Source organism: Porites lutea, chromosome 2 (genome assembly GCF_958299795.1).
Source record: "Porites lutea chromosome 2, jaPorLute2.1, whole genome shotgun sequence".
NCBI lineage: Eukaryota > Metazoa > Cnidaria > Anthozoa > Scleractinia > Poritidae > Porites > Porites lutea.
This window is the reverse complement of record NC_133202.1, coordinates 49,736,106-49,763,051: the sequence shown is the minus strand read 5'-3', so window position 1 is coordinate 49,763,051 and position 26,946 is coordinate 49,736,106. Positions and strand designations below refer to the sequence as shown.

The following is a 26,946-nucleotide window of genomic DNA, read 5'->3' as shown; positions in this document are numbered from 1 at the left end:
TATTCTTTTGAAGTCGGCTGACTCGCTAAGAGTCAATGTCTTATCGAAGTTGAAGTTCAACTGTCGCGAATCGGATAACTTCACTGAGTGATTCTGAGATGAAACCTTTTGTCTGCATCCACATTGATGTTAGATTTTACCACTTACATATTGAAGAAAAGCCATAAACAGAGCTTCAATGTCCACGTACACCCGACTGAACCTCGGTGCGATTCCTACAGATACCACTGTTCATACTAAATGCAGGAATTGCACCGGACGCGTTCTCGTCCCCAGAGTCACTCTAAGTTGTAACAAAAGAGCACGTGACCAAGAAAGACGGGCTCTGGGAACGAGAATACACCGGACGCTCATTGGTCGAATGCACAACTTGGCATAAATGAAATAGCCGCGGGAAACTTTAATTGATTTTCTCGCGTTTTGATTTTCGCTTGATATAGGACAAGACTTAGGCCACTGGAAATAACACATCACTTGTATTCGAAGTTAAATTATACTGAAGCAGGGGTTATAGGATCCTGACTAAAGGTCATCTAAACCTCGGGCTGATTGTTCTTTGCCATTCCCCCCCCCCCCCCCGGCACACTAGCTACAAAGTTAAATAAAAAGTTATGTCACTTACACAGTTGTTCCCTGTGATTCCCTGGTACCTCTATCTCGTGTTCCCAATAGAAACTTTAGCATGATTCATTGCATGCCCTCCAACAACAGTATTAATTTTTTTAATACAGACCTTTGTCGCAAGACTATATTGAAAAGGGATCGATGTCTTGTCGCGGTTTCAAAACAAAAAAAACTCTGGGGACGAGAACGCGTCCGGTGCAATTCCTGCATTTAGTATGAACAGCGGTATCTGCAGGAATCGCACCGAGGTTCAGTCGGGTGCACGTGGACATTGAAGCTCTGTTTATGGCTTTTCTTCAATACGTAAGTTGCGATAGTTGAACTTCAACTTCAGCCGACTTCAAAGGAATACTGCACTGTTTGTCTTTGAGAAATATTTAATATCAGGCGCGGATCCACACCGGTTTCCGCGGTTTTACGGAAATCGGTCAGATTTTTCAAAATCGATATACTTTTAATAAATAAAACAAAACTTTCCAAGTTGGGGGGCTTCATCCAAGGTGAATGGAACTAGCCAATATCCTGTCCGAATGACTCGAAAACGCAGGAAAGGCGACTTTAGGGAGTTAAAATCTAAAAAAGCTCCGGGCCCCCCTAAAACTTGCGCCTTTGGCGCTCGTTTAGGAAATCGGTCAGTATTTATCCTAGATCCGCGCCTGAATATTATATTGTATTTTCCTGTGATAAAAACCGTTACTCTTGAAACGGTTAACGTAACGAATTGTCACGTCATCGCCACTGACATACTATTTTTATCTTCCAATCACAGGTCGGTGCAATTCCTGTATTTAGCTACTAGTGTAATGGCGGACCAATATGCAGTTTTTTAAAATAAGTTCAGCCCTGTTCATTTGCGAATTTTGAGCAAATCATTGCCTATCCACGTCGTGTGTGTGAAGAGGAAGCTGTTTTCACCCCACACATTGGACTCGAGCATCATAATGTTTACTACCGAACTACATAATGTTTACCACCGAACTTTATATCGAAAAACTACTAGCCGCGGACGGGACAGTATTGCCTTTAATTTAATGAAACTGCCGCACGCCAAGGTAACAGCCGGTCAGGAAAGTTAGTAAGTTAGTAATCGTTTCTGTTAAGGTCCCCAGTGATGAAACGATCTCTTCAGTCGAAGTGAAAAATGGCGAGCTGAGAATTGTTGCAACAGTCAAATGAAGCCAAATATTTTGTAAAGCTGTAAAATACTATTTGCTGCACGCTGTGTCTTGAGTACTCGAAAAGGCAACAAACCAGTCTAGTGTCAAAGTTTTGTTATGAAATAGATGATAAAATATTTTTTAAATCTGTTAAATTTTTGTCTCAGGGTTTCGCATTGTGTATCATTTGCTCGACAATGTAAGCTTATGTACAGGAAAAACAGCAACAAAACTAGCTCCAGGTTTTTTTTACTTGTATTTTTTATTGTTCGATTACCTCACTGGATACTAGACTTGTCACTGAATACACAGCCCGGTGTAAATAAATTCTACTTACTTTTTATCTATACACCTCATTTTATGATGAAGCTGTGTCGAATGTGCAGCAAATACTTATTGTCTGTATTGTTTTTTATTTGTTTTTGTGATATTACACAGTAGACGAATTTGGTTTTGTCATGCTCTTTTATAACACATCATTTGTTTCTTAATAAATAAATTATTGGTAACTTAGGTTTTAATTTGATAGACAATTTTGTTACTCTGATTGAAGAGGGTGATGTAGTTGATGAGATACCATCGTAACTACCATTTGGCCAGGCAGGAGACGTTGCCCTAGACAATTTTGTAAAAAAATAATTGTGTTTGAATATTTCAAATTTCATGGCAAACAAGATGCTGTGAATGCCATTTTAGAGAATAATGATTGCATTGTCCTAATGCCAACTGGTGGTAGGAAAGACTGAGTATTATGAAGTTCTTGGGATCATTCTACCCAGATTCAACATTGCTGTTCCTGTGATTGCTTATATATGGTTCCTTTCTTGGCAAACCTGTGGTAGCATAAAATTCCCCTCACAAGTCTTCTGAAGGGGTAGTTTTTGACCTGCTTTGGAGTTGCAGAGGAATACCAGATCATCTAATAATTATCAATGGACACAGAATTACCTTGAAATGCAAAAAATGTTAAGATAAGTATAGATGGTTCTGCATCACTACTGACCCCCAACCCCCTTCCTAGAAATTTTAACTACAAAATTATAATCAAGATACAAGCATTTAATGGAAAGAACAGTGAAAACAGGCCCCTGGACAAACTGGAAGAATATGCAGAAAAAAAACACTACACTACACTATTAGTAGGCTGATGTCAGGTCTATTAACAGTGTCAAGCAATGAAAAATGCCAGCTGTTTAAAGTATGGACCAGAAGCTTAGCCATGCAAAACCCTCACCCCTTTCCATTGCTTCCACCTCACCCAGACAAAATAAAAAATATTGCTCCTATTCCTTAAAATAGTGTCACTGGACATTGAATTGATGTATGTTTTGTGAACTTCTGCCGTGATTATTGAACTGAGATGTGATCAGGTCATTGAGCTATGGTCAGCAAAAGAGAAAACCTGCACCCCTAATCCAACTTAAACTCGATCTACCTGTCTTGCCCAAACTAATAAAATACTTTGCTCCTATAATAAATTCCTTTATTTTTGACAATGGAAATCGGGTTGATGTGTGTTTTTTGAATTAATACTGCGATAAAAGCATGTGTACAGTTGCCCCTTCCCCTCAGAAAAAATTGCTGTACATGGGCTACTGAGATTATTGAACGGGCATGTTGTCATTGAACTGACTTCTGTTAAAAAAGGGTTAAGCCTTTACCCCTTCTTTTACATTTGTGTGTCCCAATAAAGTTACATTGAAACCACAGACCTGGAGTTCGAATGAGATGTAGTGGTGTGATCACTGAATCATTGTGTTTTAACTGAACTATATACTTTATTCAACCTTTATTCAAACATTTTTAGTCTTGCAACAGGGGTGCCATCATGCCGGACATCTAGCTAAATAAAATTAGTAGTGTAACAATTAATCAAATTCTCGATTAATCGTGATTATGACCATTCAGTTCAATTCAGGATTCTTTGCTTCCGCATTTCGATTTTGGTTCGGTTTTTGCACACCTTTTCCAGGGTGCCCTCAGTGAGTTATCATATTCTAAAATAAGAATCCAGAACTCTTTAATGTGCGTTTTTGATTGATGAGCAAAGACGATAGCAGTTCGTGCGCCATTTTGAGTTGCCTGGCAAAAATGCTGTCCTTCAACCTCCCCTTGAGAATTTCCAGATAAGGCAATTAACCATATGCAACACACTCTTTGTCAGGTTCTCAAACATGGCGACGAACCAAGCGACTGTGAATCCTCCTGTCTCTGTTACTATTCTTATATTGAGGATTTAGGGTCGCATGCTGTTAACATTTACGAAACATTTATGTAATCGAATAGAAATAATCGAAATCAAATCAAATCGCAAGGAATATGAATATTTTATTTTTTTACACCCGTAAATAAAATGAAATAAAGTTAAAACTAATGTTAGCAATAACAAAATCTCCTACAAAAGATAAAATTGATAAATATATTTTAGCATTAATTATTGTAAAATATGTAGAGGATATTACATGGCTGCGTGGAGAAACAAAATTGCCCTTCGAGTGTTGAAAAATATTTCATGAGTGAGCGCAGTGAACGAGTGAAATATTTTTTCAGCACGAAAAGAGAAATTTCGTATCTTCAAGCAGCCATGTAATGTTCTATTTAATATATAAACACCAATGAAATACCAAACCATTTCACTTTAATAGTTTTTGGGTGTGAAAGGGGCAATTTATTATGTAGCCATTGCAAAGGTCATATTTTCACAGGTGAAGATAACATGTTATTTTCACATGTGAAGATATCAAGTTTTTGCGCGAAAGCTCACCTGGTATTTCAAATACTAAAAAAACTTAAGCTAGAAAAGTCTGCCTTTATAGCTTGAGATTTTCGTTTCCCTCATCAAGATGGAGTGAGGTAGTCCAAAATGATGGATTGATCAATGCTGGCACCTTCCTTCTCTTCAACCCCTTCCCTGATCCGAAAATAAAGTTCATTACTTATCTCTCGAGAATCTAGGGATCTTATATATACCGAGAGTTAAGTAATCGCTGTGGCTATATGGCCGGTAACCGGTCAGTTGAAGGCTTTCAAAACACTAAATGGCCGGCAGTCCCATATTCTCAGCAAATTTCACAAATCGAAAAAATTCAGCCGTTCTGAACTATCCTGATCAAACCAGCCGGTTTTGTGGGATTTCTATATCATGTTTTTACCGTGTTTTTGTTGGTCTCGAGTCTTTGGATATTCGTTACCATTTTCTGTCCAAAGTATGGCGTGACAGGTGACGTTTGACGTCATAACATCTTCACCTTTCATTCGGCCTCCGCGGAAAACCGGCGGGAAAAGTCTCTATGCGTTAGTTTCCTTCTGGAGCTGAAATACACTTCAACATTATCTTTTTGAGGTTATAATGAAACAAAAAAGCTTTTTTGTACAAGGTAATCTTAACTTAGCATTGATGTATAGAAATAATATCGAGTTTTCAGTATTTGTTCTTTGCCATTGGGTGGACTGTGAAATTTACTGAGAATATAGGACTGCCGGCCATTTAGTGTTTTGAAAACTTTGACCGGCAGTCGAGCTGAAAAAAGTTTCAAGTGTCACAAAACACGGTTTCATCTTCTGAGCCCAGCGTAAACCAAACACTAGACTTGAGATCTATAAAGCATTTCAGGATCCCTTGACTTGTCTTAATCGGCACATGATAGTTGAGATTAGCTAGAATCTTTCGATTTTGTAAAATTTACTGATAATATAGGACTGCCGGTCATTTAGTGTTTTGAAAACCTTGACCGGTTACCGGCCATATAGCCACAGCGTTAGGTAATTTTAAGCTTCAACAAGTCATGCATTTTAATTTATTTTGTCCAAAGCATCAACTGAAATATATCCATCTGTTCCTGGTTTCATAGTCAGTAACGTCGCAGACTTAAATCCTGGTGTAAGGACATAATGTGGTCTTGATAATCAACTCCTGACCTTGCACAATCTAGCTAGGCCTTGCACTTCTTTCAATTCACAAGGTTACTTGCTCGTTGTTTGGTGAATTTGGCCTAAAAGAGCGAAAAATAGAAACATAGTCGCCGGCGCTGTACTTTACTAATCCGAATTCTGCAATAAACGACAAGTTAGATACTAAAATATAAGACTTACCCGATACCGTCAAGTCATCAAATATTTTGTTAGAGGTCTTCAATTCGTAAGAATCCAGCAGAATCCGACTCCTTTGCAGCCTGTCGGTTATTTCTACCTCAGGTTTTGAAATTTTGAGCCATTCACCTGTCTACTCAAAGTTTACAAAGTTTACAACAATATGCTACTAAAATTGATTGCTTCCAAGACTTAAAAAGACCAAAAATTGGGCCGTGCCAAGAAAACGACTTTTTTGCCAAGAAAACGACACAAGATCTGGCAGGCGCTTCGCCTGCCGTTTGTACCCTTCCCACGGTCCCTTGTGGTTCATCACCAGTCACTCGTTTCGCGCTCGCCTCTGCCATGCGAAAAACGAAGCGCCTGAGGAGGAGGCTGGTGTCGGGCTGTGTAGCCAACATAATCTGCATCACACAGATCACGCGCAAATTTGTAAACAACGCAATGCTGACTTACAATACTCGACTTAATTTCTTTTGGCTTAAGATCTTGCTCCAGTTATTTTGCTCGCAAAAATAGGCTGTAAAGTGACGGCAATCTTATTGCTGAGATCACGTAATTGCCTACAGACTGCGTTAGTGGCTATCTGATCTTTGAAGGGATCGAAGAACTATTCTGATTGTTATGGGCTCCTGGTAATAATACATCTCCCTCCTGTTCCGGTGAATATGAAAAAAGTATATACACATCATAGTCTATAATTAAAATAGTAATTAATACCAACTATGATAACACAATATTTGAGTAAAACCCGGATGCCGATCGGCAGGAGAGTACACAAGTGCGATGCCTGAAACATAATAGACGCGTTATGGCCGTTATCGTTCTATCTCATTGTCCGTTTTCGCTTGTGGCAGAGAGATATCGGAACCCTGAGAAAAGCAAAGCCACATTATTTGAAGATCTTCTAGAAAAAATCATATTAGAGAGATTTAGGGTGACGCTAAGGCAAACTGCAAAGGCCAGAGTTGAGAATTTCTCAAAATAAAAAAAAACATGCTACTAAAAAAACAGACCAAAACAATTGTTAAAGACATAACTAATGTCAAGCCACTCTTTTGGGGGTAGAAGAAGAAGTGATGAACAGTAAAGCAAAAGTGAAGAGAAAACTTGGTCACGTGATATAGAAGCACTTTTGCCGTTTGCTATAAACGCGACTATAAATCTCTCTAATATTTTGATAGCGAAACCGCAAGAAATTTTTTTCACAAAGCTAAGGGTTAGGAAAATGCGCCTTCATTTTAATATAGGCAAAGAAGAGCATGCAAGTACACCCGGATCATTGAAAATATTTAATAAAGACTCATCTATAATGATGTGGGGCGAGTGTCGGTGCACATTTTATACATTATATTTGTCAATAATAAAGTTTCGACCGATAAGAGAGTCAGAGCGATTCATAGCGATATTTCTAAAAGCTTTGACGGCGATAAAAAAGTACGTAGTTGTTCAGCAATAATTTACTCGCATACTCATAACAAAATCTTACATTTAAATGTCATCCATTCAATACGTTTCCTTTAGCACCCTGTGATGCGAAAGCATTAATTAAGAAACTCACGCTCGGTCAACAAAATGCAAGAGTTAGCTAAGCCGGATCTTTTACGGACTAAATTTGAAAATCCAAAATCTTAACCCTTTTTTTCAGGTTTTGGATAGGAGTCATTAGCTTAGTATAAGGTTAAAACGGCAGGGTTTCATTTCCATCAGGGTCAATATTGAAAGAAAGTGAGCTTTTTAATTTTAAAAGCCTTGAACACCTGTTCTAAATAAGAAGAATTTTGCGTGTCAATGATCTTCAGTAAACTACGATCTTACGAGGAAAGCAGCTCAAAACCCTTGACTACTTGTACTAGTTGTCAAAACATTATCATTGGAAGAAACAATTTCAGTTTAGTACCTTTTTACCCATTGCAAGCACTACGTCGCCATTTATTAGTTGCAATGAATGACATGTTGTTTTTAAAACTGTGATTGGGTATAAGATTTAATGATGTGGTCTTGAAATTATAATTTGCATGTCTATGAAATCGAATAAAAGGAAGAAGGAAGGTACTAAAAAAAGTCAATTCTTGTTATGCAAAACTGGTTCTGACTCCTAAGAGATCTGTTTTTTCAAACAAAGGGTCAAGAAGCGCGAGTGGCTATCCTCAGAATTTTCATCATGTCTACAAATTATACTAACAATTCCTTAAACCAGGAAGTTTGTAAATTTTTGGCGGAACCTATTTTTGTGATAATTTGCAAATTGATTTTCTTGTCCATTATTTTGATCTGTAGCTTGGTTGGAAATGTTCTTATCATAACTGTGGTTAGTTTGAGACAAGAGTTAAGGAAGACGATAAACTTTTTTATAGTTAACATGGCGGTTTCGGATCTCATTATCCCGTTGGTGTCTATCCCATTTAGTTTGGCTGGAATCGCGGCAAATTCTCTACAATGGCCCATCAGAGGTTTACCTGGTTTGATCTCTTGCAAGCTTAGTCAATTTTTGAAGCCTGCCTCATTAACCGTCTCTGTCCAAAGTCTTCTATGGATTGCTCTGGATCGATTTGTGGCGGTCGTGCTGCCACTGAAAGCGAATCTTATTTCGTCAAGATTTCGTGCATTTGCAATCGCGTCCACTTGGGTTGTGGCAGTGTTAATCAACTCAACAGATTTGTACACTACTAAGTTAGTGGAAGATGGTGGAAATTTTTACTGCATAAGAGAGAATTCGATGTTACGCAATACTTTTGGATATGGGCGTATTGTCCTTTTAACAATAGCTCCATTGCTTTTAGTTACCATTTTGTACTTTGCAATAGCAGTGACCTTGCGAAGGCAAAACAAAACTCTTCGATGTACAGCAGTAAAAGAGCATAGTCAAAGGAAAAACAAAGCTATACGGATGAGCCTTTGCATCATAGTTACGTTTAGCCTATGCGCCCTTGTCTACACCATTCTGACAATAGCTAGTCTTCAAAGTGAAGCTCCAAATTTATCCTGTTTCGTTCATAATGTTTTATGGTTTTTGGCTCTTCTTGGTATGTACTTATGTTCAGTCGTAAATCCATTCATTTGTTTCACATTTGTTAAAAGCTATCGGCGTGGAGTGAGAGAAATATTTACTGGGAGAAATTACGGTGGGGGTCGAGAAGATCTAGAAAATAATAAACATGGCAGTTAAAGGAAAGGACAAGGGGATTTACCGTCAAATGAACTGAAACCTCCATAAGCAGGCAACTCTCTGTTTATGGATAGTTCTCTTGGACTATATGGTGTCATTACTTTTATCATGTCCTTTTTTCCTTTTTTTTGTCAATTGCAAAGAAAGATAGCGACCATTTTAAATGAAATTCACAATAATGATGATGAATCATGTTCACTTGATTATTATTATTATTATTATTATTATTATTATTATTATTAATTAAGGGGTAGCAAGTAACTCAAAAATTATGATTCATAAAGATATAGGTTTGTTAATTTCAAACTCGTACTTCAACTACTCGTTTGAAGCTTGAAACTGTGGATTGACATTATAGCCATTATGTGCCAAGAAAATCGTAACAGCGTGAACACAATCTGTATTTAGCCCTCGATATGTTCTACCTGTATATCCATAAGTTCAGAATCTCCATACCTTAATTTTGATGAAGGGCCAGTTTCTTAGACTTCCCATTCATACGGCGCAGAACTGAAATAGAAATTATTAGAGGAACGCATTTATATCTTAAACGATTTTTTTTTCTGTGGGAAGAAATATTTCTGCGCGACCACTGACAGAAAAAAAAAGCATCATATATAATGCAGTGAACTTGTTAATTCATACTACTACTACTACTACTACTACTACTACTACTACTACCACCACCACCACCACCACCACCACCACCACCACCACCACCACCGCCGCCGCCGCCGCCGCCGCTGCTGCTGCTGCTGGTACTACTACTACTACTAATAATAATACACTTTATTTAAAGAGGGTAGCACGGAATAGTTACAGAAACTAGTAAACTTTCGGCCCTCTATACTGGATATTGATATGATGGTTCTAAACCATTTTTTCAATTATTTAGATAGTTATTCGAGCTAGCAGCTTGGCTTTTATATTTGGCCTCAGACCATTACAGTAACAAAATTTTATTCTCAATGATTTATAGAAGCGACAAGATGGTGTGCAGTTTATACTAGATCGAACAACAGAAATCTCTTTACAAAATAAAAATAAAAAAAAACTTGATTTAAAAGGCGACCAATATTTAAGATGTGAGTGGGAGAAGAGTGATAAAGAAACAAACCAAAATCTTCCCATCACCTATCCTCATAACAATTTCTTTGGAAAAAGTATCCAGTGTTTCTTTACAAACGCAAGTCCTACTTCGCGTTCCGCTAGTTGTACCTTGTGCTTTTAAGCTTAAAAACATGAAGTCTAAAGAATATGCAAATAAGATTCGAAGGCGTGACCTTCAGGATATCATATAAATCTAACTTGTACTCTACCATAGCAGTGACGTTAAGAAGAATAAACGTAACCCTTTCATGCTCATCGACACAAGGCAATGATCAAGGAAAAAGGGAAGCTGTAAAGATGAACTGGTAGATTGAAGTTGCTTTTAATCTTTGCGCTGTTCTTTATATCATAATGGAGGTGACTGGTCTTCAAGATGAAGTTGCCATGACCTGTCTCGGTAAAGGTGTTATATGGTTTTTTGCTCTTTGTGGTCTTAAATTTACTTCATTCGTGAATCCATCCATGTGCTTTACATTTATTGAAAGCTGTTGACGTGATTTTGCCGGAACATGTTTTTAATGCCATATTTAAGGGTGCCAATGCAGAAAAGCCATGTCACCGACAGGATTCATGGGCCGCCAGACTTAGGTTACATCAGGTAATCTTGGAGTTTGAGCAGTGATCATCAGTTCCTTTTTGAGGTTAATAGATTATAAGGTTGTAGCGTAAAGATTTGACCGGGCGTAAAATTCATGTGTTTTCCACATTTTTCTTTAAAAGGGGACAAAAACGTTAACATTTAACGGTCCATTATTATTTGTCTAAACCATAAGGCATATTAATTAAATATATGGAAGAAAGTATTCTAAGCCTTTTCGTCTTAAAAGAGGAACACGTATAATGCAATGTGTATGTAAAAACAAAATAAACAACATTGAATTTCTTACCCTTATCTTATATATCATAACATAATAATTAAATCCAACACAATATTTGACTAAAACACAAATGCCGATTGGCAGGAGAGTAAATAAGTAAGATGCCTAAAACATAATTACAATCTTATAGATGCTTAATGATCTTTATGTTTCCATCTGATTGACAATGTGGAATCAGAACCCACGTAAAAACAAATAAAGTCACATGAACCAAGTACCTGAGAGAGAGTATATAGTCTAGCATTAATGGAATATAACCGATATAATCTCAATCATCTGATCACGAAACTGCACGTAATATTCTTATAAACGCTCGGGGGTGTGAAAATGCCTTTCTTTTAATATTTTCGAAGAAGAGCAATAACGGACAATATAAAACATATTATAGTTCATTAAAATACGTCTTTAATGTAGGGGGTGTTGTGCACATTTTAATATATCAGTCAATAATGAAGTTATTTTGACAGATAAGGGAAATCGATTATAATTTTCGTATTAATCTTTCGAGAAGCTGGGCTGGCGATAAAAACAAGAAAAGCAGCAATAATGTCATCAAATAAATTAGACTAAATCTCATGTCAAAATGAAATCCATTGAAAAAAGCACTCTTTAATGCCAAAGCTTAAAATGCAAACTTTTTTTCCATTTTAGATGGGAGCCTTCAGCTTCGTATAGGGTTAAATGGTTTTCAGTTCCATCTAGGTCAGTATCGAAAAAGGGCTGAACTTTTGTTTTTAATTGAGCCTAGAACCCTCTTGTATTATGGACTGATTTGAATAAAAAAAAACTTGCCAAATTAGCAGATTTTCGGTCCTACTGGCCCCCAGTAAACAGCGGTCCTCGTCAGTTTAAATAACCGGACCTAAATATTGTGCATTAATGCTGATACCAAAAGTCTTATAACAACTATTAAACCTTCTATGATTACTTCTTGTCATAAAATTGTCAGGGGAAAAAGATAAGTGTCTGTTTACCCAAGGTGTGTTCTTGAAATTATGACTGATTTGCTTGATTATATAATTCTGTTGGAGAAAACGATATATAATTATATATAAAAATATAAAAAGAATGAAAGAAAGCGAGCAGCTAATCAAAATAGTCATCCAGTTTTATAAAACTGCTTCAAATTCTTATCTTCTGAGAACTATGTTAATAACTGGTATGAAATAGAAAGGACTCTGCCCAGCATTAGACATGTCTACAAGTTTTACTAACGATTCGCTAAGCCAGAAAATTTGCGAAATCTTGAACGAACCTTCATCGTGGGCATATGGGATTCACCAGAAAATATTCTATATTTTATGCTCGATCGTCAAGATGGCTATGCCGCTCATACTACAGAATGCAAATATTACTTTTCAAAATAAACACCTTGTTTTCAAGGACCACCAATATTTAATTGAAGTTTTTAAAATGGAGTGTACTAAGGCTGATATTGTCTCATTTCAACTAAAAACCTATATGTTTTTTTGTTTCCATAGGAACATTTGTTTAGTTTTTCTTAACCCTAGTTATATATCGCCTTTTGCCGTCAGTTTTCCCCAGTGTTTAAACATGTAGTTTAAAAAGTATGCAAATAAGATTTGTGAAAGGCGTGGCCTTCAGGAAATCATATAGATCTGCATTAATCTGTGTATTTTTGCTGGAAGGATTCACCTACGAAAAAGAGATCAGCGGCTTAAACTATTCCTCCTATTTTGTGCAATTCGTTGCGATCATTTTCAAGTTCTCTGGATTTTTTGGTGGCAGCCAGAAGGAGATTATCTTTATTTAATAATAATTGGCTTGTAGCCATCCTTAAAGCACACTTAGAGAGAACCTGCAAGTGCTCAGCATTTTGAATATGTCTGAGACAAATTATACTCAAAACAGTTACCTTAACAAGGAACGCTGTGAAATGTCGACCGATTCTTTTTTCCTGCAAATATTTCAATTGATTTTCTTTTCCATTATTTTGATCTGTAGCTTTGTTGGAAATGTTCTTATCATAATTGTGGTGCGTGTGCGACAAGAGCTGAGAAGGACGATGAACTTTTTTATAGTGAACATGGCAGTTTCTGATATGATATTTCCGTTAGCATCTCTTCCGTTTAGTGTGGCTGCAATTTCGGCCAATTCGCGGGGATGGCCCATCAGTGGTACGCCCGGTTTGGCTTTGTGCAAGCTCAGTGTATTTTTGACGGCTGTTTCAATTACCGTGTCTGTGCAAAGCCTTTTCTGGATTTCGCTGGATCGATTTGTGGCGGTGGTGTTGCCATTGAAAGCGCTTCTTATATCCTCACGATTTCGCGCTTTTGCAATTGCGTCTACCTGGGTTGTGGCTGTGTTAATCAACTCAACAGATTTGTACACGATGACGTTGATACAGGAAAGTGGCGGGTTTCATTGCACAAGAGAAAAAAATCTTTCTTTGGTACTTAAAACAACTATGTATTTTCGTGTTGTCCTTATATCGATCGCACCATTACTACTAATCACCGCGTTGTACTCTGCCATAGCAGTGACGTTAAGAAGAAGAAACGCAACCCTTTCATGCTCATCGACAAAAGACAACGATCAAAGAAAAAGGCAAGCATTAAAGATGAGCTTGTGCATTATAGTTGCGTTTAATCTTTGCGCTCTTCTTTTCATCATAATGGCGGTGGCTGGTCTTCAAGATGAATTTCCCGTGTCTTGTCTCGGTTATAAGGTGTTATGGTTTCTTGCTCTTTCTGGTCTTTACTTTACTTCAGTCGTGAATCCATCCATGTGCTTTACATTTATTGAAAGCTTTCGACGTGGACTAAGAGAAACATTTTCTTCGAGACGGGCCGGTATGAAGAAGATCCAGAAATCTAAGAATCGTATAAAGTAGGGATGAAGATGAGGAAATTTAACTCATAAGGACGCATTCCAAAAATGTCGTTCGACATGCAAGTATGGTTGCAGGCTGTTCTTTTGGTTTGAGAGATGCCAAACTTCATGCAATCTCTACTTCTGTTATACACTCAGACATCTCTCTGGTATTTCGAACACTTGTTTTTTAAGCCATGATTTTACCGGAACAACTTTTTAATGCCGCATTTAAGAGTGCCAATCCCAAAAAGCTATGTAACGGCGACAGGATTTGATTTCATGGGCCGCCAGATTTAAGTTAGATTTAAACCGTTACGCCATTTGGTAATTTGCGAGTTTGAGCAGTGATCATCCCTAGTCCTTATTAAGGTTAGATGGTAAGGTTGTAACATAAAACTTGACCGGGCGTAAATTTCATACGTTTCAACATTTTATTCTAAAAGGGGGATAAAAAAGGTAATATTTAATCGTCCTTTATTATTTGTCTGAATCATAGGGCACAAGTAAATATAGTGTATATGCTAAAGAAGAGCACTTGTTAAGATGCAAAAAGATTCAGTGTGCCAAATTCTAGCCGCATCCCGCATCGTTATCGGTGTTATGATAGTTTACTACTTGCGTTACCTGCCAAGGAGCTGATTATAATAATATATTATAAAAAAATGACAATTATGGGATTTTAGCCGAGGGCCCACCTCACCAGAGGGTGCTCTTGAGTAGGGCCCTAATTAACATTTTAATTACTATTTTTACTTTTCGATATCCTATTGTGCATTATTCTTTGTCTTTTGTTTTCTTCATAAAGCAAAAATTATAAAAAAGTGAGACAAAAAGAAAAAAAAACACAAACAAACAACAACAAAAACAAAACAAAAGAAAAACTGAGACTCCGTCCATCATGACGACCATGGCAAGTATTTAAAGATGATTTTCCGTAGCTTCCTGCAATAGGATTTTGAAATAAATGATGAAATGAATAAATTATTAAGTTAATATATGAAAAGGTAAATATTTCGATGAAAAATACACTAATGTTTTATAAAATCTTTCTTGCCTTGTTCGGCACGCTTAGGGTAAGAATTTGCTTGCAAAGTGGTTATTATTAATACATTATAGATTCATACCCTACAAAAGCTTTTGTCTAATTGTTTGCTTTAAAACTGTAACACCTGCTGTGGTTAGGACTCAATAAACAGCCAGTCTTACATTGTATAATTATTATAAATTTATAATGGGTCCCAGTACCCCTTTTTTCGAACAAAGACAGTAATTTTAAACTCAAAAAAAAAATTATCCAGGGACGCAGTGATGATGTCTGTTTTTATGCCAAAAATACGATCTTCCTCCTTTTTGAAATTCCCCCTTCTCGACATAAGAAAGGGTCAAGAGAATTTGTTCCATACGACAGGGTTTCGTTATATCGAGATACTCAGTTTACCAATGTACTATTTGGCAAAGAAATTGTTCAAGTGCTCATTTATTCAGGGATGGAGGGATGTATTTCTGTATATTAGGGAGATTTAGAGTGACGCTTAAGGCAAACTGCAAACGTCAGAGTTGAGAATTTCTCAAAATAAAAAGCTTGCTGCTATAAAAAAAAAAACAGACCAAGACAATTGTTAAAGACATAACTAATGTGAAGCTACTTATTTTGGGGCAGAAGAAGTGATGAACAGTAAAGCAAAAGTGAAGAGAAAACTTGGTCACGATATAGAATCATGTTTGCCGTTTGCTGTAAACGCGACGCTAAATCTCTCTAATATTTGATAGCGAAGCGAAGGGTTAGCAAAATGTGTCTTCGTTTTAATATAGGCAACTAAAAGCATGCAAGTACATCCGGACCATTTAAAATTAATAAAGACTCATCTATGATGTGGGGCGTGTGTTGTAGACGTCTTATGCACATATATTTGGCAATAATGAAGTTTCGACAGATATGAGAGTCAGAGCGATTCATAGCGATATTTCTAAAAGCTTTGACGGCGATAAAAAGTACGTAGTTGTTCAGTAATAATTTAGTTACATACTCATGACAAAATCTTACATTCATTCAATACGTTTCCTTTATTACCCTGTGATGCGAAAGCATTAATTTAGAAACTCACGCTCGGTAAACAAAATACAAGAGTTACCTAAACCGGCTCTTTTACGGGCCAAATTTGAAAATTCGAAATCTGAAACGCATTTTTTTCAGGTTTTGGATAGGAGTCATTAGCTTAGTATAAGGTTAAAACGGCCGGGTTTCATTTCCATCAGGGTCAATATTGAAATAAAGTGAGCTTTTTAATTTTAATAGCCTGTGAACATCTGTTTTATAGACTTAAAAAAAAAAAACCTTAAAATAAAAAGAATTTAGCGTGTCAATAATCTTCAGTAAACTACGAAGAAAGGCAGCCCAAAACCCTTGATTACTGGTTGTCAAAACATTTTCATTGGAAGAAACAATTTCAGTTTAGTGCCTTTTTACCCATTGCAAGCAAAACGTCGCCATTTGTTTAGTTGCAACGAATGACGTGTTGTTTTTAAAACTATGATTGGGTATAAGATTTAATGATGTGGTCTTGAAATTAAAATTTGCATGTCTATGCAATCGTATAATGGAGGAACGAAGCTACTCAAAAAAGTCAATTCTTGTTATGCAAAACTGGTTCCGACTCCTAAGAGAACTGTTGTTTTCAAACAAAGGGTCAAAAAACGCGAGTGACTATCCTCAGAATTTTCATCATGTCTGCAAATTATACTAACAATTCCTTAAACCAGGAAGTTTGTAAATTTTTGGCGGAACCTATTTTTGTGATAATTTGCAAATTAATTTTCTTGTCTATAATTTTGATCTGTAGCTTGGTTGGAAATGTTATTATTATAACTGTGGTTAGTTTGAGAAAAGAGCTAAGGAAGACGATTAACTTTTTTATAGTTAACATGGCGGTTTCCGATCTCATTTTCCCGTTGGTGTCTATTCCATTTAGTTTGGCTGGAATCGCGACAAATTCTCTACAATGGCCCATCAGAGGTTTACCTGGTTTGATCTCTTGCAAGCTTAGTGAGTTTTTGAAGCCTGCCTCATTAACCGTCTCTGTGCAAAGTCTTCTTTGGATTGCACTGGATCGATTTGTGGCGGTCGTGTTGCCACTGAAAGCGAATCTTATTTCCTCAAGATTTCGTGCATTTGCAATCGCGTCCACTTGGGTTGTGGCAGTGTTAATCAACTCAACAGATTTGTACAGCACTAAGTTAGTTGAAGATGGTGGAAATTTTTACTGCATAAGAGAGAATTCGATGCTACACAAAACTTTTGGATATGGGCGTGTTGTCCTTTTAACAATAACTCCATTGCTGTTAGTTACCATTTTGTACTTTGCAATAGCAGTGACCTTGCGAAGGCAAAACAAAACTCTTCAATGTACATCAGTAAAAGAGCATAGTCAAAGGAAAACCAAAGCTATACGGATGAGCCTTTGCATCATAGTTACGTTTAACCTGTGCGCTCTTGTCTACACCATTCTGACAATAGCTAGTCTTCAAAGTGAAGCTCCAGATTTATCCTGTTTCGTTAATAATGTTTTATGGTTTTTGGCTCTTCTTGGCATGTACTTATCTTCAGTCGTAAATCCATTCATTTGTTTCACATTTGTTAAAAGCTATCGGCGTGGAGTGAGAGAAATATTTACTGGGAGAAATTACGGTGGGGGTCGAGAAGATCTAGAAAATAATAAACATGGCAGTTAAAGGAAAGGACAAGGAGATTTACCGTCAAATGAACTGAAACCTCCATAAGCAGGCAACTCTCTGTTTATGGATAGTTCTCTTGGACTATATGGTGCCATTACTTTTATCATGTCCTTTTTTCCTTTTTTTTGTCAATTGCAAAGAAAGATAGCGACCATTTTAAATGAAAGTCACAATAATGATGATGAATCATGTTCACTTGATTATTATTATTATTAATTAAGGGGTAGCACGTAACTCAAAAATTATGATTCATAAAGGTTTAGGTTTGTTAATTTCAAACTCGTACTTCAACTACTCGTTTGAAGCGTGAAACTGTGGAATGACATTATAGCCATTATGTGCCAAGAAAATCGTAAAAGCGTGAACACAATCTGTATTTAGCCCTCGATATGTTCTTCTTTGTATATCCATAAGTTTAGAATCTTCACACCTAAATTTTGATGAAGGCCCAGTTTCTCAGAATTTCCATTCATACGGCGCAGAACTTAAATAGAAATTATTAGAGGAACGCATTTATATCTTAAAAGATTTTTTGTTTCTGTGGGAAGAAATTAAATATTTCTGCGCGACTACTGAATTTTAATCAAAACGTAGGCCGGTTTCTTATTTATGGTGATGGTGATTATGTCAAGCGAAAAGATGCCAAAAACAACAGCATCATATATAATGCAGTGAACTTGTTAATTAATAATAATAATGATGATAATAATAATAATAATAATAACAATAATAATAATAATAATAATAATAATAATAGTAATGCACTACATTTAAAGAGGGTAGCACGGAATAGTTACAGAAACTAGTAAACTGGTGGCCCTCTTTTCTGGATATTGATATGATGGTTCTAAACCATTTTTTTCAATTATTTAGATAGTTATTCGAGCTAGCAGCTTCGCTTTTAAATTTGGCCTCAGACCGTTTCATTAACAAAATTTTATTCTCAATGATTTATAGAAGCGACAAGATGGCGTGCAGCTTATACTAGATCGAACAACAGAAATCTCTTTATAAAAGGAAAATAAAAAAAACTTGATTTAAAAGGCGACCACTATTTAAGATATGAGTGCGAAAAGAACGATAAAGAAACAAACCAAAATCCTCCGATCAGCTATCCTCATAACAATTTCCTTGGAAAAAGTATCCAGTGTTTCTTTATAAACGCAAGTCCTACTTTCGCGTTGCGTTAGTTGTAACTGGTGCTTAAATATGAAGTTTAAGGAATATGTAAACAGGATTTGAAGGCGTCACCTTCAGGATATCATATAAATCTAACTTGTACTCTTGTACTTGTACTCTGTCATAGCAGTGACGTTAAGAAGAAGAAACGCAACCCTTTCACGCTCATCGAAAAAAGACAACGATGAAGGAAAAAAGGGAAGCAATAAAGATGAAGTGGTACATTGCTGTTGATTTTACTCTTTGCGCTGTTCTTTATATCATAATGGCGGTGACCAGTCTTCAAGATGAAGTTCCCATGGCCTGTCTGGGTAAAGGTGTTATATGGTCAGTTTTTGCAATTTGTGGTCTCAAATTTACTTCATTCGTGAATCCATCCATGTGCTTTACATTTATTGAAAGCTATCGACTTAGACTAAGAGAAATATTTACTTCGAGACGGGCCAGTATGAAGAAGATCCAGAAATCTAAGAATCATAAAAAACAGTCATAAAAGTAGGGATGAAGATGAGGAAATATGTCGTTCGACATGCAATTATGGTTGCAGGCTGTTCTTGTGGTTTGAGAGACATGGAGAGATGCCAAACTTCATGCAATCTCTGCTTCTATTATACACTCAGACATCTCTCCGGTATTTCGAACACTTACTTTTTAAGCCATGATTTTACCGGAACAACTTTTTAATGCCGCATTTAATAGTGCCAATGCCAAAAAGCTATGTAACCGCGACAGTATTTGATTTCATGGGCCGCCAGATTTAAGTTAGATTTAAACGCCATTAGGTAATTTGCGAGTTTGAGCAGTGATCATCCGCGAGTCCTTATTAAGGTTAGATGTTAAGGTTGTAACATAAAACTTGACCGGGCGTAAATTTCATACGTTTCAACATTTTATTCTAAAAGGGGGATAAAAAAGGTAATATTTAATCGTCTTTTTTATTTGTCTAAACCGTAGGGCATACGTAAATATAGTGCATATGCTGTAAAAGAGCAAAAAGATGATGCAAAAAGAGTCAGTGTGCCAACTTCTAGCCGCATCACCCATCGTTATCTCCGTTATGATGGTTTACTATTTACATCATAAAGATTCTTGAATAGCTAGGAGCTGTGTTTAATGGAGGTGATTCCTAGTGGCCGAAGAGCCGACTATAATAACATATTGATAAAAAAATGAAAATTATGAGATTTTAGCCGAGAGTCTACCTCACCCAAGATGCTCTTCAGTAGGGCCCTAATTAACATTTTAATTTTTCAGGAGCTTTATTCTTTGTCTTTGTCTTTTGTTTTCTTCAAAAAGCAAAAATTATAAAAAAAGTAAGACAAAAAGATAAAATAAACCCAACCAAAAAAAAACAAACAAACAAACAAACAAAAAAAAAACTGAGACTCCGGCCCTCATGACGACCATGGCAAGTATTTAAAGATGATTTTCCGTAGCTTCCTGTAATCAGATTTTGAAATAAATGATGAAATGAATAAATTATTGAGTTAATAAATGAAAAGGTAAATATTTCGATGAAAAATAAACTAATGTTTTATAAAAGCTTTCTTGTCCTGTTCGGCACGCTTAGGTTAAGAACTTACTTGCAAAGTGGTTATTATTAATACATTAATAGATTCATACCCTACAAAAGTTCTTGTCTAATTGTTTGTTTAATAGAGGGGGGTGAATAGGGGTATGCAAATCCGCCGATCCGTGGTATTTTAAGGCCCGATCCGTCGATCCGACTTAATTTTTGTTCAAATCCGAATCCGTGTTACTTTAAAAAGTTTTCGTGGTATATAGAAAGTAGCGTTGTAACATGAAAAAATGAATTACTTGATATAGCTGTTCTGTAATCGCAACAGATGCGGGACTTCATGTTTAAAAAGTTTTCGTTACAGCTTCAAAACATTAAGCATTAGGGACAGAGCTTATAATGTTTCTTCCAACAATACAGATTTGACTAACCAAATAGTCTGCAAGCTTGCAAAATGAAAGTATCTGGTATTGCGTAAAAGATTTTTCAATAAATTTACTTACTGACATCACTTTGGACATGCTTCTAGTCGAGCCGAAAAATTCGGAAGACGCAGAACTCAATTTCATGGTAATTTGCTTACCAGTAAGTACTTTCCATGGTTCATCTTTTGCCGTGTTTGCCCTCAACCAAGATGGCGAGAGAAACCGTGAAAAGGTCTATTAAGTTAACGATCAAGACAAGCAAACTAGCTGAAATAGCTTCGAAGAACATAATCTATATCAGTTCATGTATAAACCAAATATAAAGCTTACCGAACGTGCTCGCCTAGCTTCACCACACTTCCCCACTGACTGGAATCGACGCAGTATCGAAACTTATTTTTTTGAATAAAGTCATCGCCTTTGGCACCTTCGTGGTAGAAAAAGGCTACACACTCGATAGTTCTAGTTTCCATTTTGCAATTTAAACCGGAATTTACACGAACGCTAGCCTGCGTAGCAGGCGTTTCCAATCGAGTTATTGCGCGAAAGTTAGAGCGGAAGCAAAAAAAGGTTGAAGGGGGAGGGGGAGGGGAGAAGAGGAAACGCTTGCCCACAAACCCCACGATTCTGGAAAACGCCCCTTGATATTTCACGGTTCGGTTCATTTGAAAATTGACAGCTCGTCAAAATAGAAACATAACGAACAGATTACCCCTGGATCACCAGATTTGTAAAATTACTTTGTTCTCTAATAGAACACGTTGTAGGCGATTGCAAGAACTGTAATAAAAAAGATTTACGATAAAAGAAAGTTAAAACTATGAGTGATTGCTGCAGAATTTCTTGTTTTTTATTGTGTGGCTTTATCTCGTCTGAAACCTTGTCGACATGTCAAAAATTATTTGTCCGGAACAATTCACTCCGCCGGGTATAAGTTTTGCAGAGCGGCTGCTCTTCAGCCTGTGGCGAAACGTTCTCTACAATAGATGCCGCTAAATTTCCAATAAACAAAAAGAATCTTTTCACTTCCAAAAGCTGACAAATCGCTTGTCCATGGCGGCTTTAGCTAGTACCGATGTTCTGATTTATGTTGATGTTATCTCCAGCAAACAGTCCATTTTTTCCAGTCAGATCCGCACGCCGTCATTCTCAATAAATTGGCCTTCCCTAGTCTCTACTGCTCGATCTCCAAATATACTTTGAAGACTCTGATCTCATAAACCTTCGCACAAACACGATTCAAATAAATATCAGTCCAAAGCATTTGTAATCTGCGACCACAAATCAGATGAGACCAGATCTGTGACGCACGAAAACAAAGCATACCTGGTTTGATTGATGTTTCGAATGCTAAGTAATCAACATTACACGCACCACGCCAGTCAGAAGCTGCGTTCGTGGGCGAATGCAGTTTTTCAAAATCGTGGGGTTTGCGGGCAAGCGGTTCCTTCTTTCCCCTCCCCCTCCCCCGTCATTCATTTTTTTTTTTTGCTCTTCTCCTAGACGAACCTCGCGAGGAAACGCTTGTTACGCAGGCTACACGAACGCATTCACAGATCCTGTCAGGTCACTTAGCATTACTGCCATTACATGAACCATGTGTCACCATGCAGGAACCAGGGCAAGGTTGCCTGACGTCATTTCCGCCACGCTGTCTATACTGGAATTCATGTATACCGTATGAGTCGGGTAACGAGAAAGTCTTCCGGAAACCTCGGAAGTGAAACGTTAGCCGACAAAACACCAGCACATTGACCAAGGCCGACAGAAAATTGATGATCCGATCCACGATCCGAACTTCTAGACTGACAGAATCCGGAAACCGGGCCAAAACTTTCAGCTGATCCGCGATCCAAGGTATTTTTCAAATCCGCGAATCCGCTCAATTTATCGCCGAAATCCACAATCCGTGAGCTTTTTAAGGCCAAATCCGCCGATCCGCGGACCTATTCACCCCCCTCCTAAATCTCTCTAATATTAGATAGCGAAACCACAATAAATTTTCTTACTAAACTAAGGGTTAGCAAAATATGTCTTCATTTTAATATAGGCAACGAAAAGCATGCACGTACATCCGGACCATTTAAAATTAATAAAGATTTATCTATGATGTATTTGTCGATAATGAATTTTCGACAGATATGAGAGTCAGAGCGATTCCTTGCGATATTTCTAAAAGCTTTGACGGCGATAAAAAGTAGGTAGCTGTTTAGCAATAATTTGGTCGCATACTCATGACAAAATCTTACATCCATTCAATACGTTTCCTTTAGCACTCTGCGATGCAAAAGCATTAATCTAGAAACTCACGCTTGGTAAACAAAATACATAGTTAGCTAAACCCGTTCTTTTGCGGACCAAATTTGAAAATTCGAAATCGGAAACGCCTCTTTTTCAGGTTTTGAATAGGAGTCATTAGCTTAGTATAATGTTAAAACGGCCGGGTTTCATTTCAATCAGGGTCAATATTGAAATAAAGTGAGCTTTTTAATTTTAAAAGCATTAAACATCTGTTTTATAGCCTTAAAACAAACAACTTCAAATAAGAAGAATTTTCGTGGCAATGATCTTCTGTAAACTACAGTCTTACGAAGAAAGGCAGCCCAAAACCCTTGATTACTGGTTGTCAAAACATTTTCATTGGAAGAAACAATTTCAGTTTAGTGCCTTTTTACCCATTGCAAGCAATACGTCGCCATTTATTAGTTGCAACGAATGACATGTTGTTTTTAAAACTATGATTGGGTATAAGGTTTAATGATGTGGTCTTGAAATTATAATTTGCATGTCAATGCAAATCGCATAAAAGGAGGAACGAATCGAAGCTACTCAAAAAAGACAATTTTTGTTATGCAAAACTGGTTCCGACTCCTAAGAGAACTGTTTTTTCAAACAAAGGGTCAAGAAGGGGAGTGACTATCCCCAGAATTTTCATCATGTCTGCAAATTATACTAACAATTCCTTAAACCAGGAATTTTGTAAATTTTTGGCGGAACCTATCTCTTTGATAATTTGCAAATTAATTTTCTTGTCCATAATTTTGATCTGTAGCTTGGTTGGAAATGTTCTTATCATAACTGTGGTTAGTTTGAGACAAGAGTTAAGGAAGACGATAAACTTTTTTATAGTTAACATGGCGGTTTCTGATCTCATTTTCCCGTTGGTGTCTATCCCATTTAGTTTGGCTGGAATCGCGGCAAATTCTCTACAATGGCCCATCAGAGGTTTATCGGGTTTGATCTCTTGCAAGCTTAGTCTATTTTTGACGCCTGTCTCAGTAACCGTTTCTGTACAAAGTCTTCTTTGGATTGCACTGGATCGATTTGTGGCGGTCGTGTTGCCACTGAAAGCGAATCTTATTTCGTCAAGATTTCGTGCATTTGCAATCGCCTCCACTTGGGTTGTGGCAGTGTTAATCAGCTCAACAGATTTGTACACCACTAAGTTCGTGGAAGTTGATGGAAAGTTTTACTGCATAAGAGAAGATTCCCTGATACACAGAACTTTTGGATATGGGCGTGTTGTCCTTTTAACAATAGCTCCATTGCTTTTAGTTATCATTTTGTACTTTGCAATAGCAGTGACCTTGCGAAGGCAAAACAAAACTCTTCGATGTACAGCAGTAAAAGAGCATAGTCAAAGGAAAACCAAAGCTATACGGATGAGTCTTTGCATCATAGTTACGTTTAACCTATGCGCTCTTGTCTACACCATTCTCACAATAGCTAGTCTTCAAAGTGAAACTCCAATAACCTGTCTTGCTTATAATGTTTTATGGTTTTTCGCTCTTCTTGGTTTGTACTTTTCTTCAGTCGTAAATCCATTCATTTGTTTTACATTTGTTAAAAGCTATCGGCGTGAAGTGAGGGAAATATTTACTTGGAGAAATTACGGTAGGGGTCGAGAAGATCTAGAGAATAATATACATGGCAGTTAAAAGAAAGGACAAGGGTATTTACCGTCAAACGGATGAACTGAAACCTCCATAAGCAGGCAACTCTCTGTTTATGGATAGTTCTCTTGGACTATATGGTGCCATTACTTTTATCATGTCCTTTTTTCCTTTTTTTTGTCAATTGCAAAGAAAGATAGCGACCATTTTAAATGAAAGTCACAATAATGATGATGAATCATGTTGATTATTATTATAATTATTAATTAAGGGGTAGCACACAACTCAAAAATTATGATTCATAAAGATATAGGTTTGCTAATTTCAAACTCGTACTTCAACCACTCGTTTGAAGCGTGAAACTGTGGGTTGACATTATAGCCATTGTGTGCCAAGAAAATCGTAAAAGCGGTGAACACAGTCTGTATTTCGCCTGGATATGTCCTTCTTGCATATGCATAAGCTCAGAATCTCCACACCTTAATTTTGATGAAAGGCTAGTTTCTTAGACTTCGCATTCATACGGCGCAGAACTGAAATTGAAATTATTCGAGGAAAGCATTTATATCTTAAACGATTTTTTTTTCTGCGGGAAGAAATACTTCCGCGCGGCTACTGAATTCTAATCAAAACGTAGGCCGGTTTTTTATTTATGGTGATGGTGATTGTGTAAAACGAATAGATGCCAAAAACAACAGCATCATATATAATGCAGTGAACGTGTTAATTCAAACTGGATATTTATATGATGGTTCTAAACCATTTTTTTATTTATTTAGTCAGTGTGCCAACTTCTAGCCACATCACGCATCGTTATCGCTGTTATGATAGTTTACTACTTACATCATAAAGATTCTTCAATAGCTAGGAGCTGTGTTTAATGGAGGTGATTCCTAGCCGCCGAGGAGCTGATCATAATAATATACTGATAAAAAAATAACAATTATGAGATTTTAGCCGAGAGTCTATCTCACCAGAAGGTGCTGTCAGTAGGGCCCCAATTAACATTTTAATTACTACTTTATACTTTTCGATATCCTATTGTGCTTTACTCTTTGTCTTTGTCATTTGTTTTCTTCATAAAGCAAAAATTATAAAGAAAGTAAGACAAAAAGAAAAAAAACAACAAACAAACAAAAAAAATAAAACGAAAAACTGAGACTCCGGCTGTCATGACGACCATGGCAAGTATTTAAAGATGATTTTCCGTAGCTTCCTGTAATCAGATTTTGAAATAAATGATGAAATGCATAAATTATTAAGTTAATAAATAAAAAGGTAAATATTTCGATGAAAAATAAAGTAAATAATACTTCATAAATCTTTCTTGCCCTTGTTCGGCACGCTTAGGGTAAGAACTTGCTTGCAAAGTGGTTAATTATTAATACATTATAGATTCATACCCTACAAAAGTTTTTGTCTAATTGTTTGCTTAAAAACTGTAACACCTGGCTGTGGTTAGGACTCAATAAACATCCAGTCTTATATTGTATAATTATTATAAATTTATAATGGGTCCCAACACCCCTTTTTTCGAACAAATACAGTTGTAATCTCCAAAAAAATAATAAGACAAGTGCTCGTTTTTATCCAGGGATGCAGTGATGGATGTCTGTTTTTAGACCAATAATACAATTTTCCTTGTTTTTGAAATTCCTCCTCCTCGACATAAGAAAGGGTCAAAGGAATTGTTCCATACGACAGGGTTTCGTTATATCGAGATACTCCGTATACCAATGTACTATTTGGCAACGAATATTGTTTATTAAGTGCTCATTTATTCAGGGATGGAGTGATATATTTCTGTTTTTAGGCCAAAAAAAAAACAAAAAACAAAAAAAAAACATGAGAAAGAGTCAAGAGATTTTGTTCCATACAACAGGGTTTCGTTATATCGAGATATTTTACCAGTATACAATGGGGCAAAGAGTATTGTTCATCACCCTGAAGACTTCGTTTTATGAGGTTCGCATAAAGAAAGGTCAATACACTGTACTGGTACGAAATCCTACTCGGGGGGTCCCTAATGTATTTAGTAAACATATTATTAATAATTGCTTCTGGATTCATGATAGTGAGGCTTTTTTTTACTCCTTTTTCTTGTAGTTGAGATTGTAATCCTTAATTTTTATTAAGCGTAATTACTTTCTTTTTCATATATATCTAAATATCTTTATTTCGGCCAATTTCCCTCTCCCTTCTTTTTGCATAGTAGTGCATGTAGATTTCACAATGCGCCAAGCTTCTCTTACAAGAACCTTGTTTTGGCAGTTCATGCTATTTTAATTAGCGATTCCAGTTGATTTACAAACGATGTTTTGGCCTAATTAAATTCT

General features: G+C 36.7%; 1 protein-coding gene across 1 annotated transcript; it reads left to right on the top strand.

Moving 5' to 3' along the window:
• Positions 1–16,559: 16,559 nt before the first annotated feature.
• Positions 16,560–24,865, top strand: LOC140926353 (uncharacterized). The gene is made up of 3 exons (XM_073376106.1): positions 16,560–17,586; positions 22,857–22,914; positions 23,527–24,865. Exons 1-3 carry the CDS (start codon positions 16,587–16,589, stop codon positions 24,653–24,655), a joined length of 2,187 nt encoding a protein of 728 aa, XP_073232207.1. The 5' UTR covers positions 16,560–16,586; the 3' UTR covers positions 24,656–24,865.
• The last annotated feature ends 2,081 nt before the right edge of the window (positions 24,866–26,946 follow it).

Excerpts from the sequence above, each read along its gene's own strand:
- LOC140926353 (XM_073376106.1), top strand. The coding sequence starts at position 16,587 with ATGTCTGCAAATTATACTAACAATTCCTTAAACCAGGAAGTTTGTAAA. Across the intron at positions 17,587-22,856 it reads AGAAAATAATAAACATGGCA|ATATGAGAGTCAGAGCGATT; the intron begins GTTAAAGGAAAG and ends AATTTTCGACAG. Across the intron at positions 22,915-23,526 it reads AGCTTTGACGGCGATAAAAA|GAGGAACGAATCGAAGCTAC; the intron begins GTAGGTAGCTGT and ends ATCGCATAAAAG.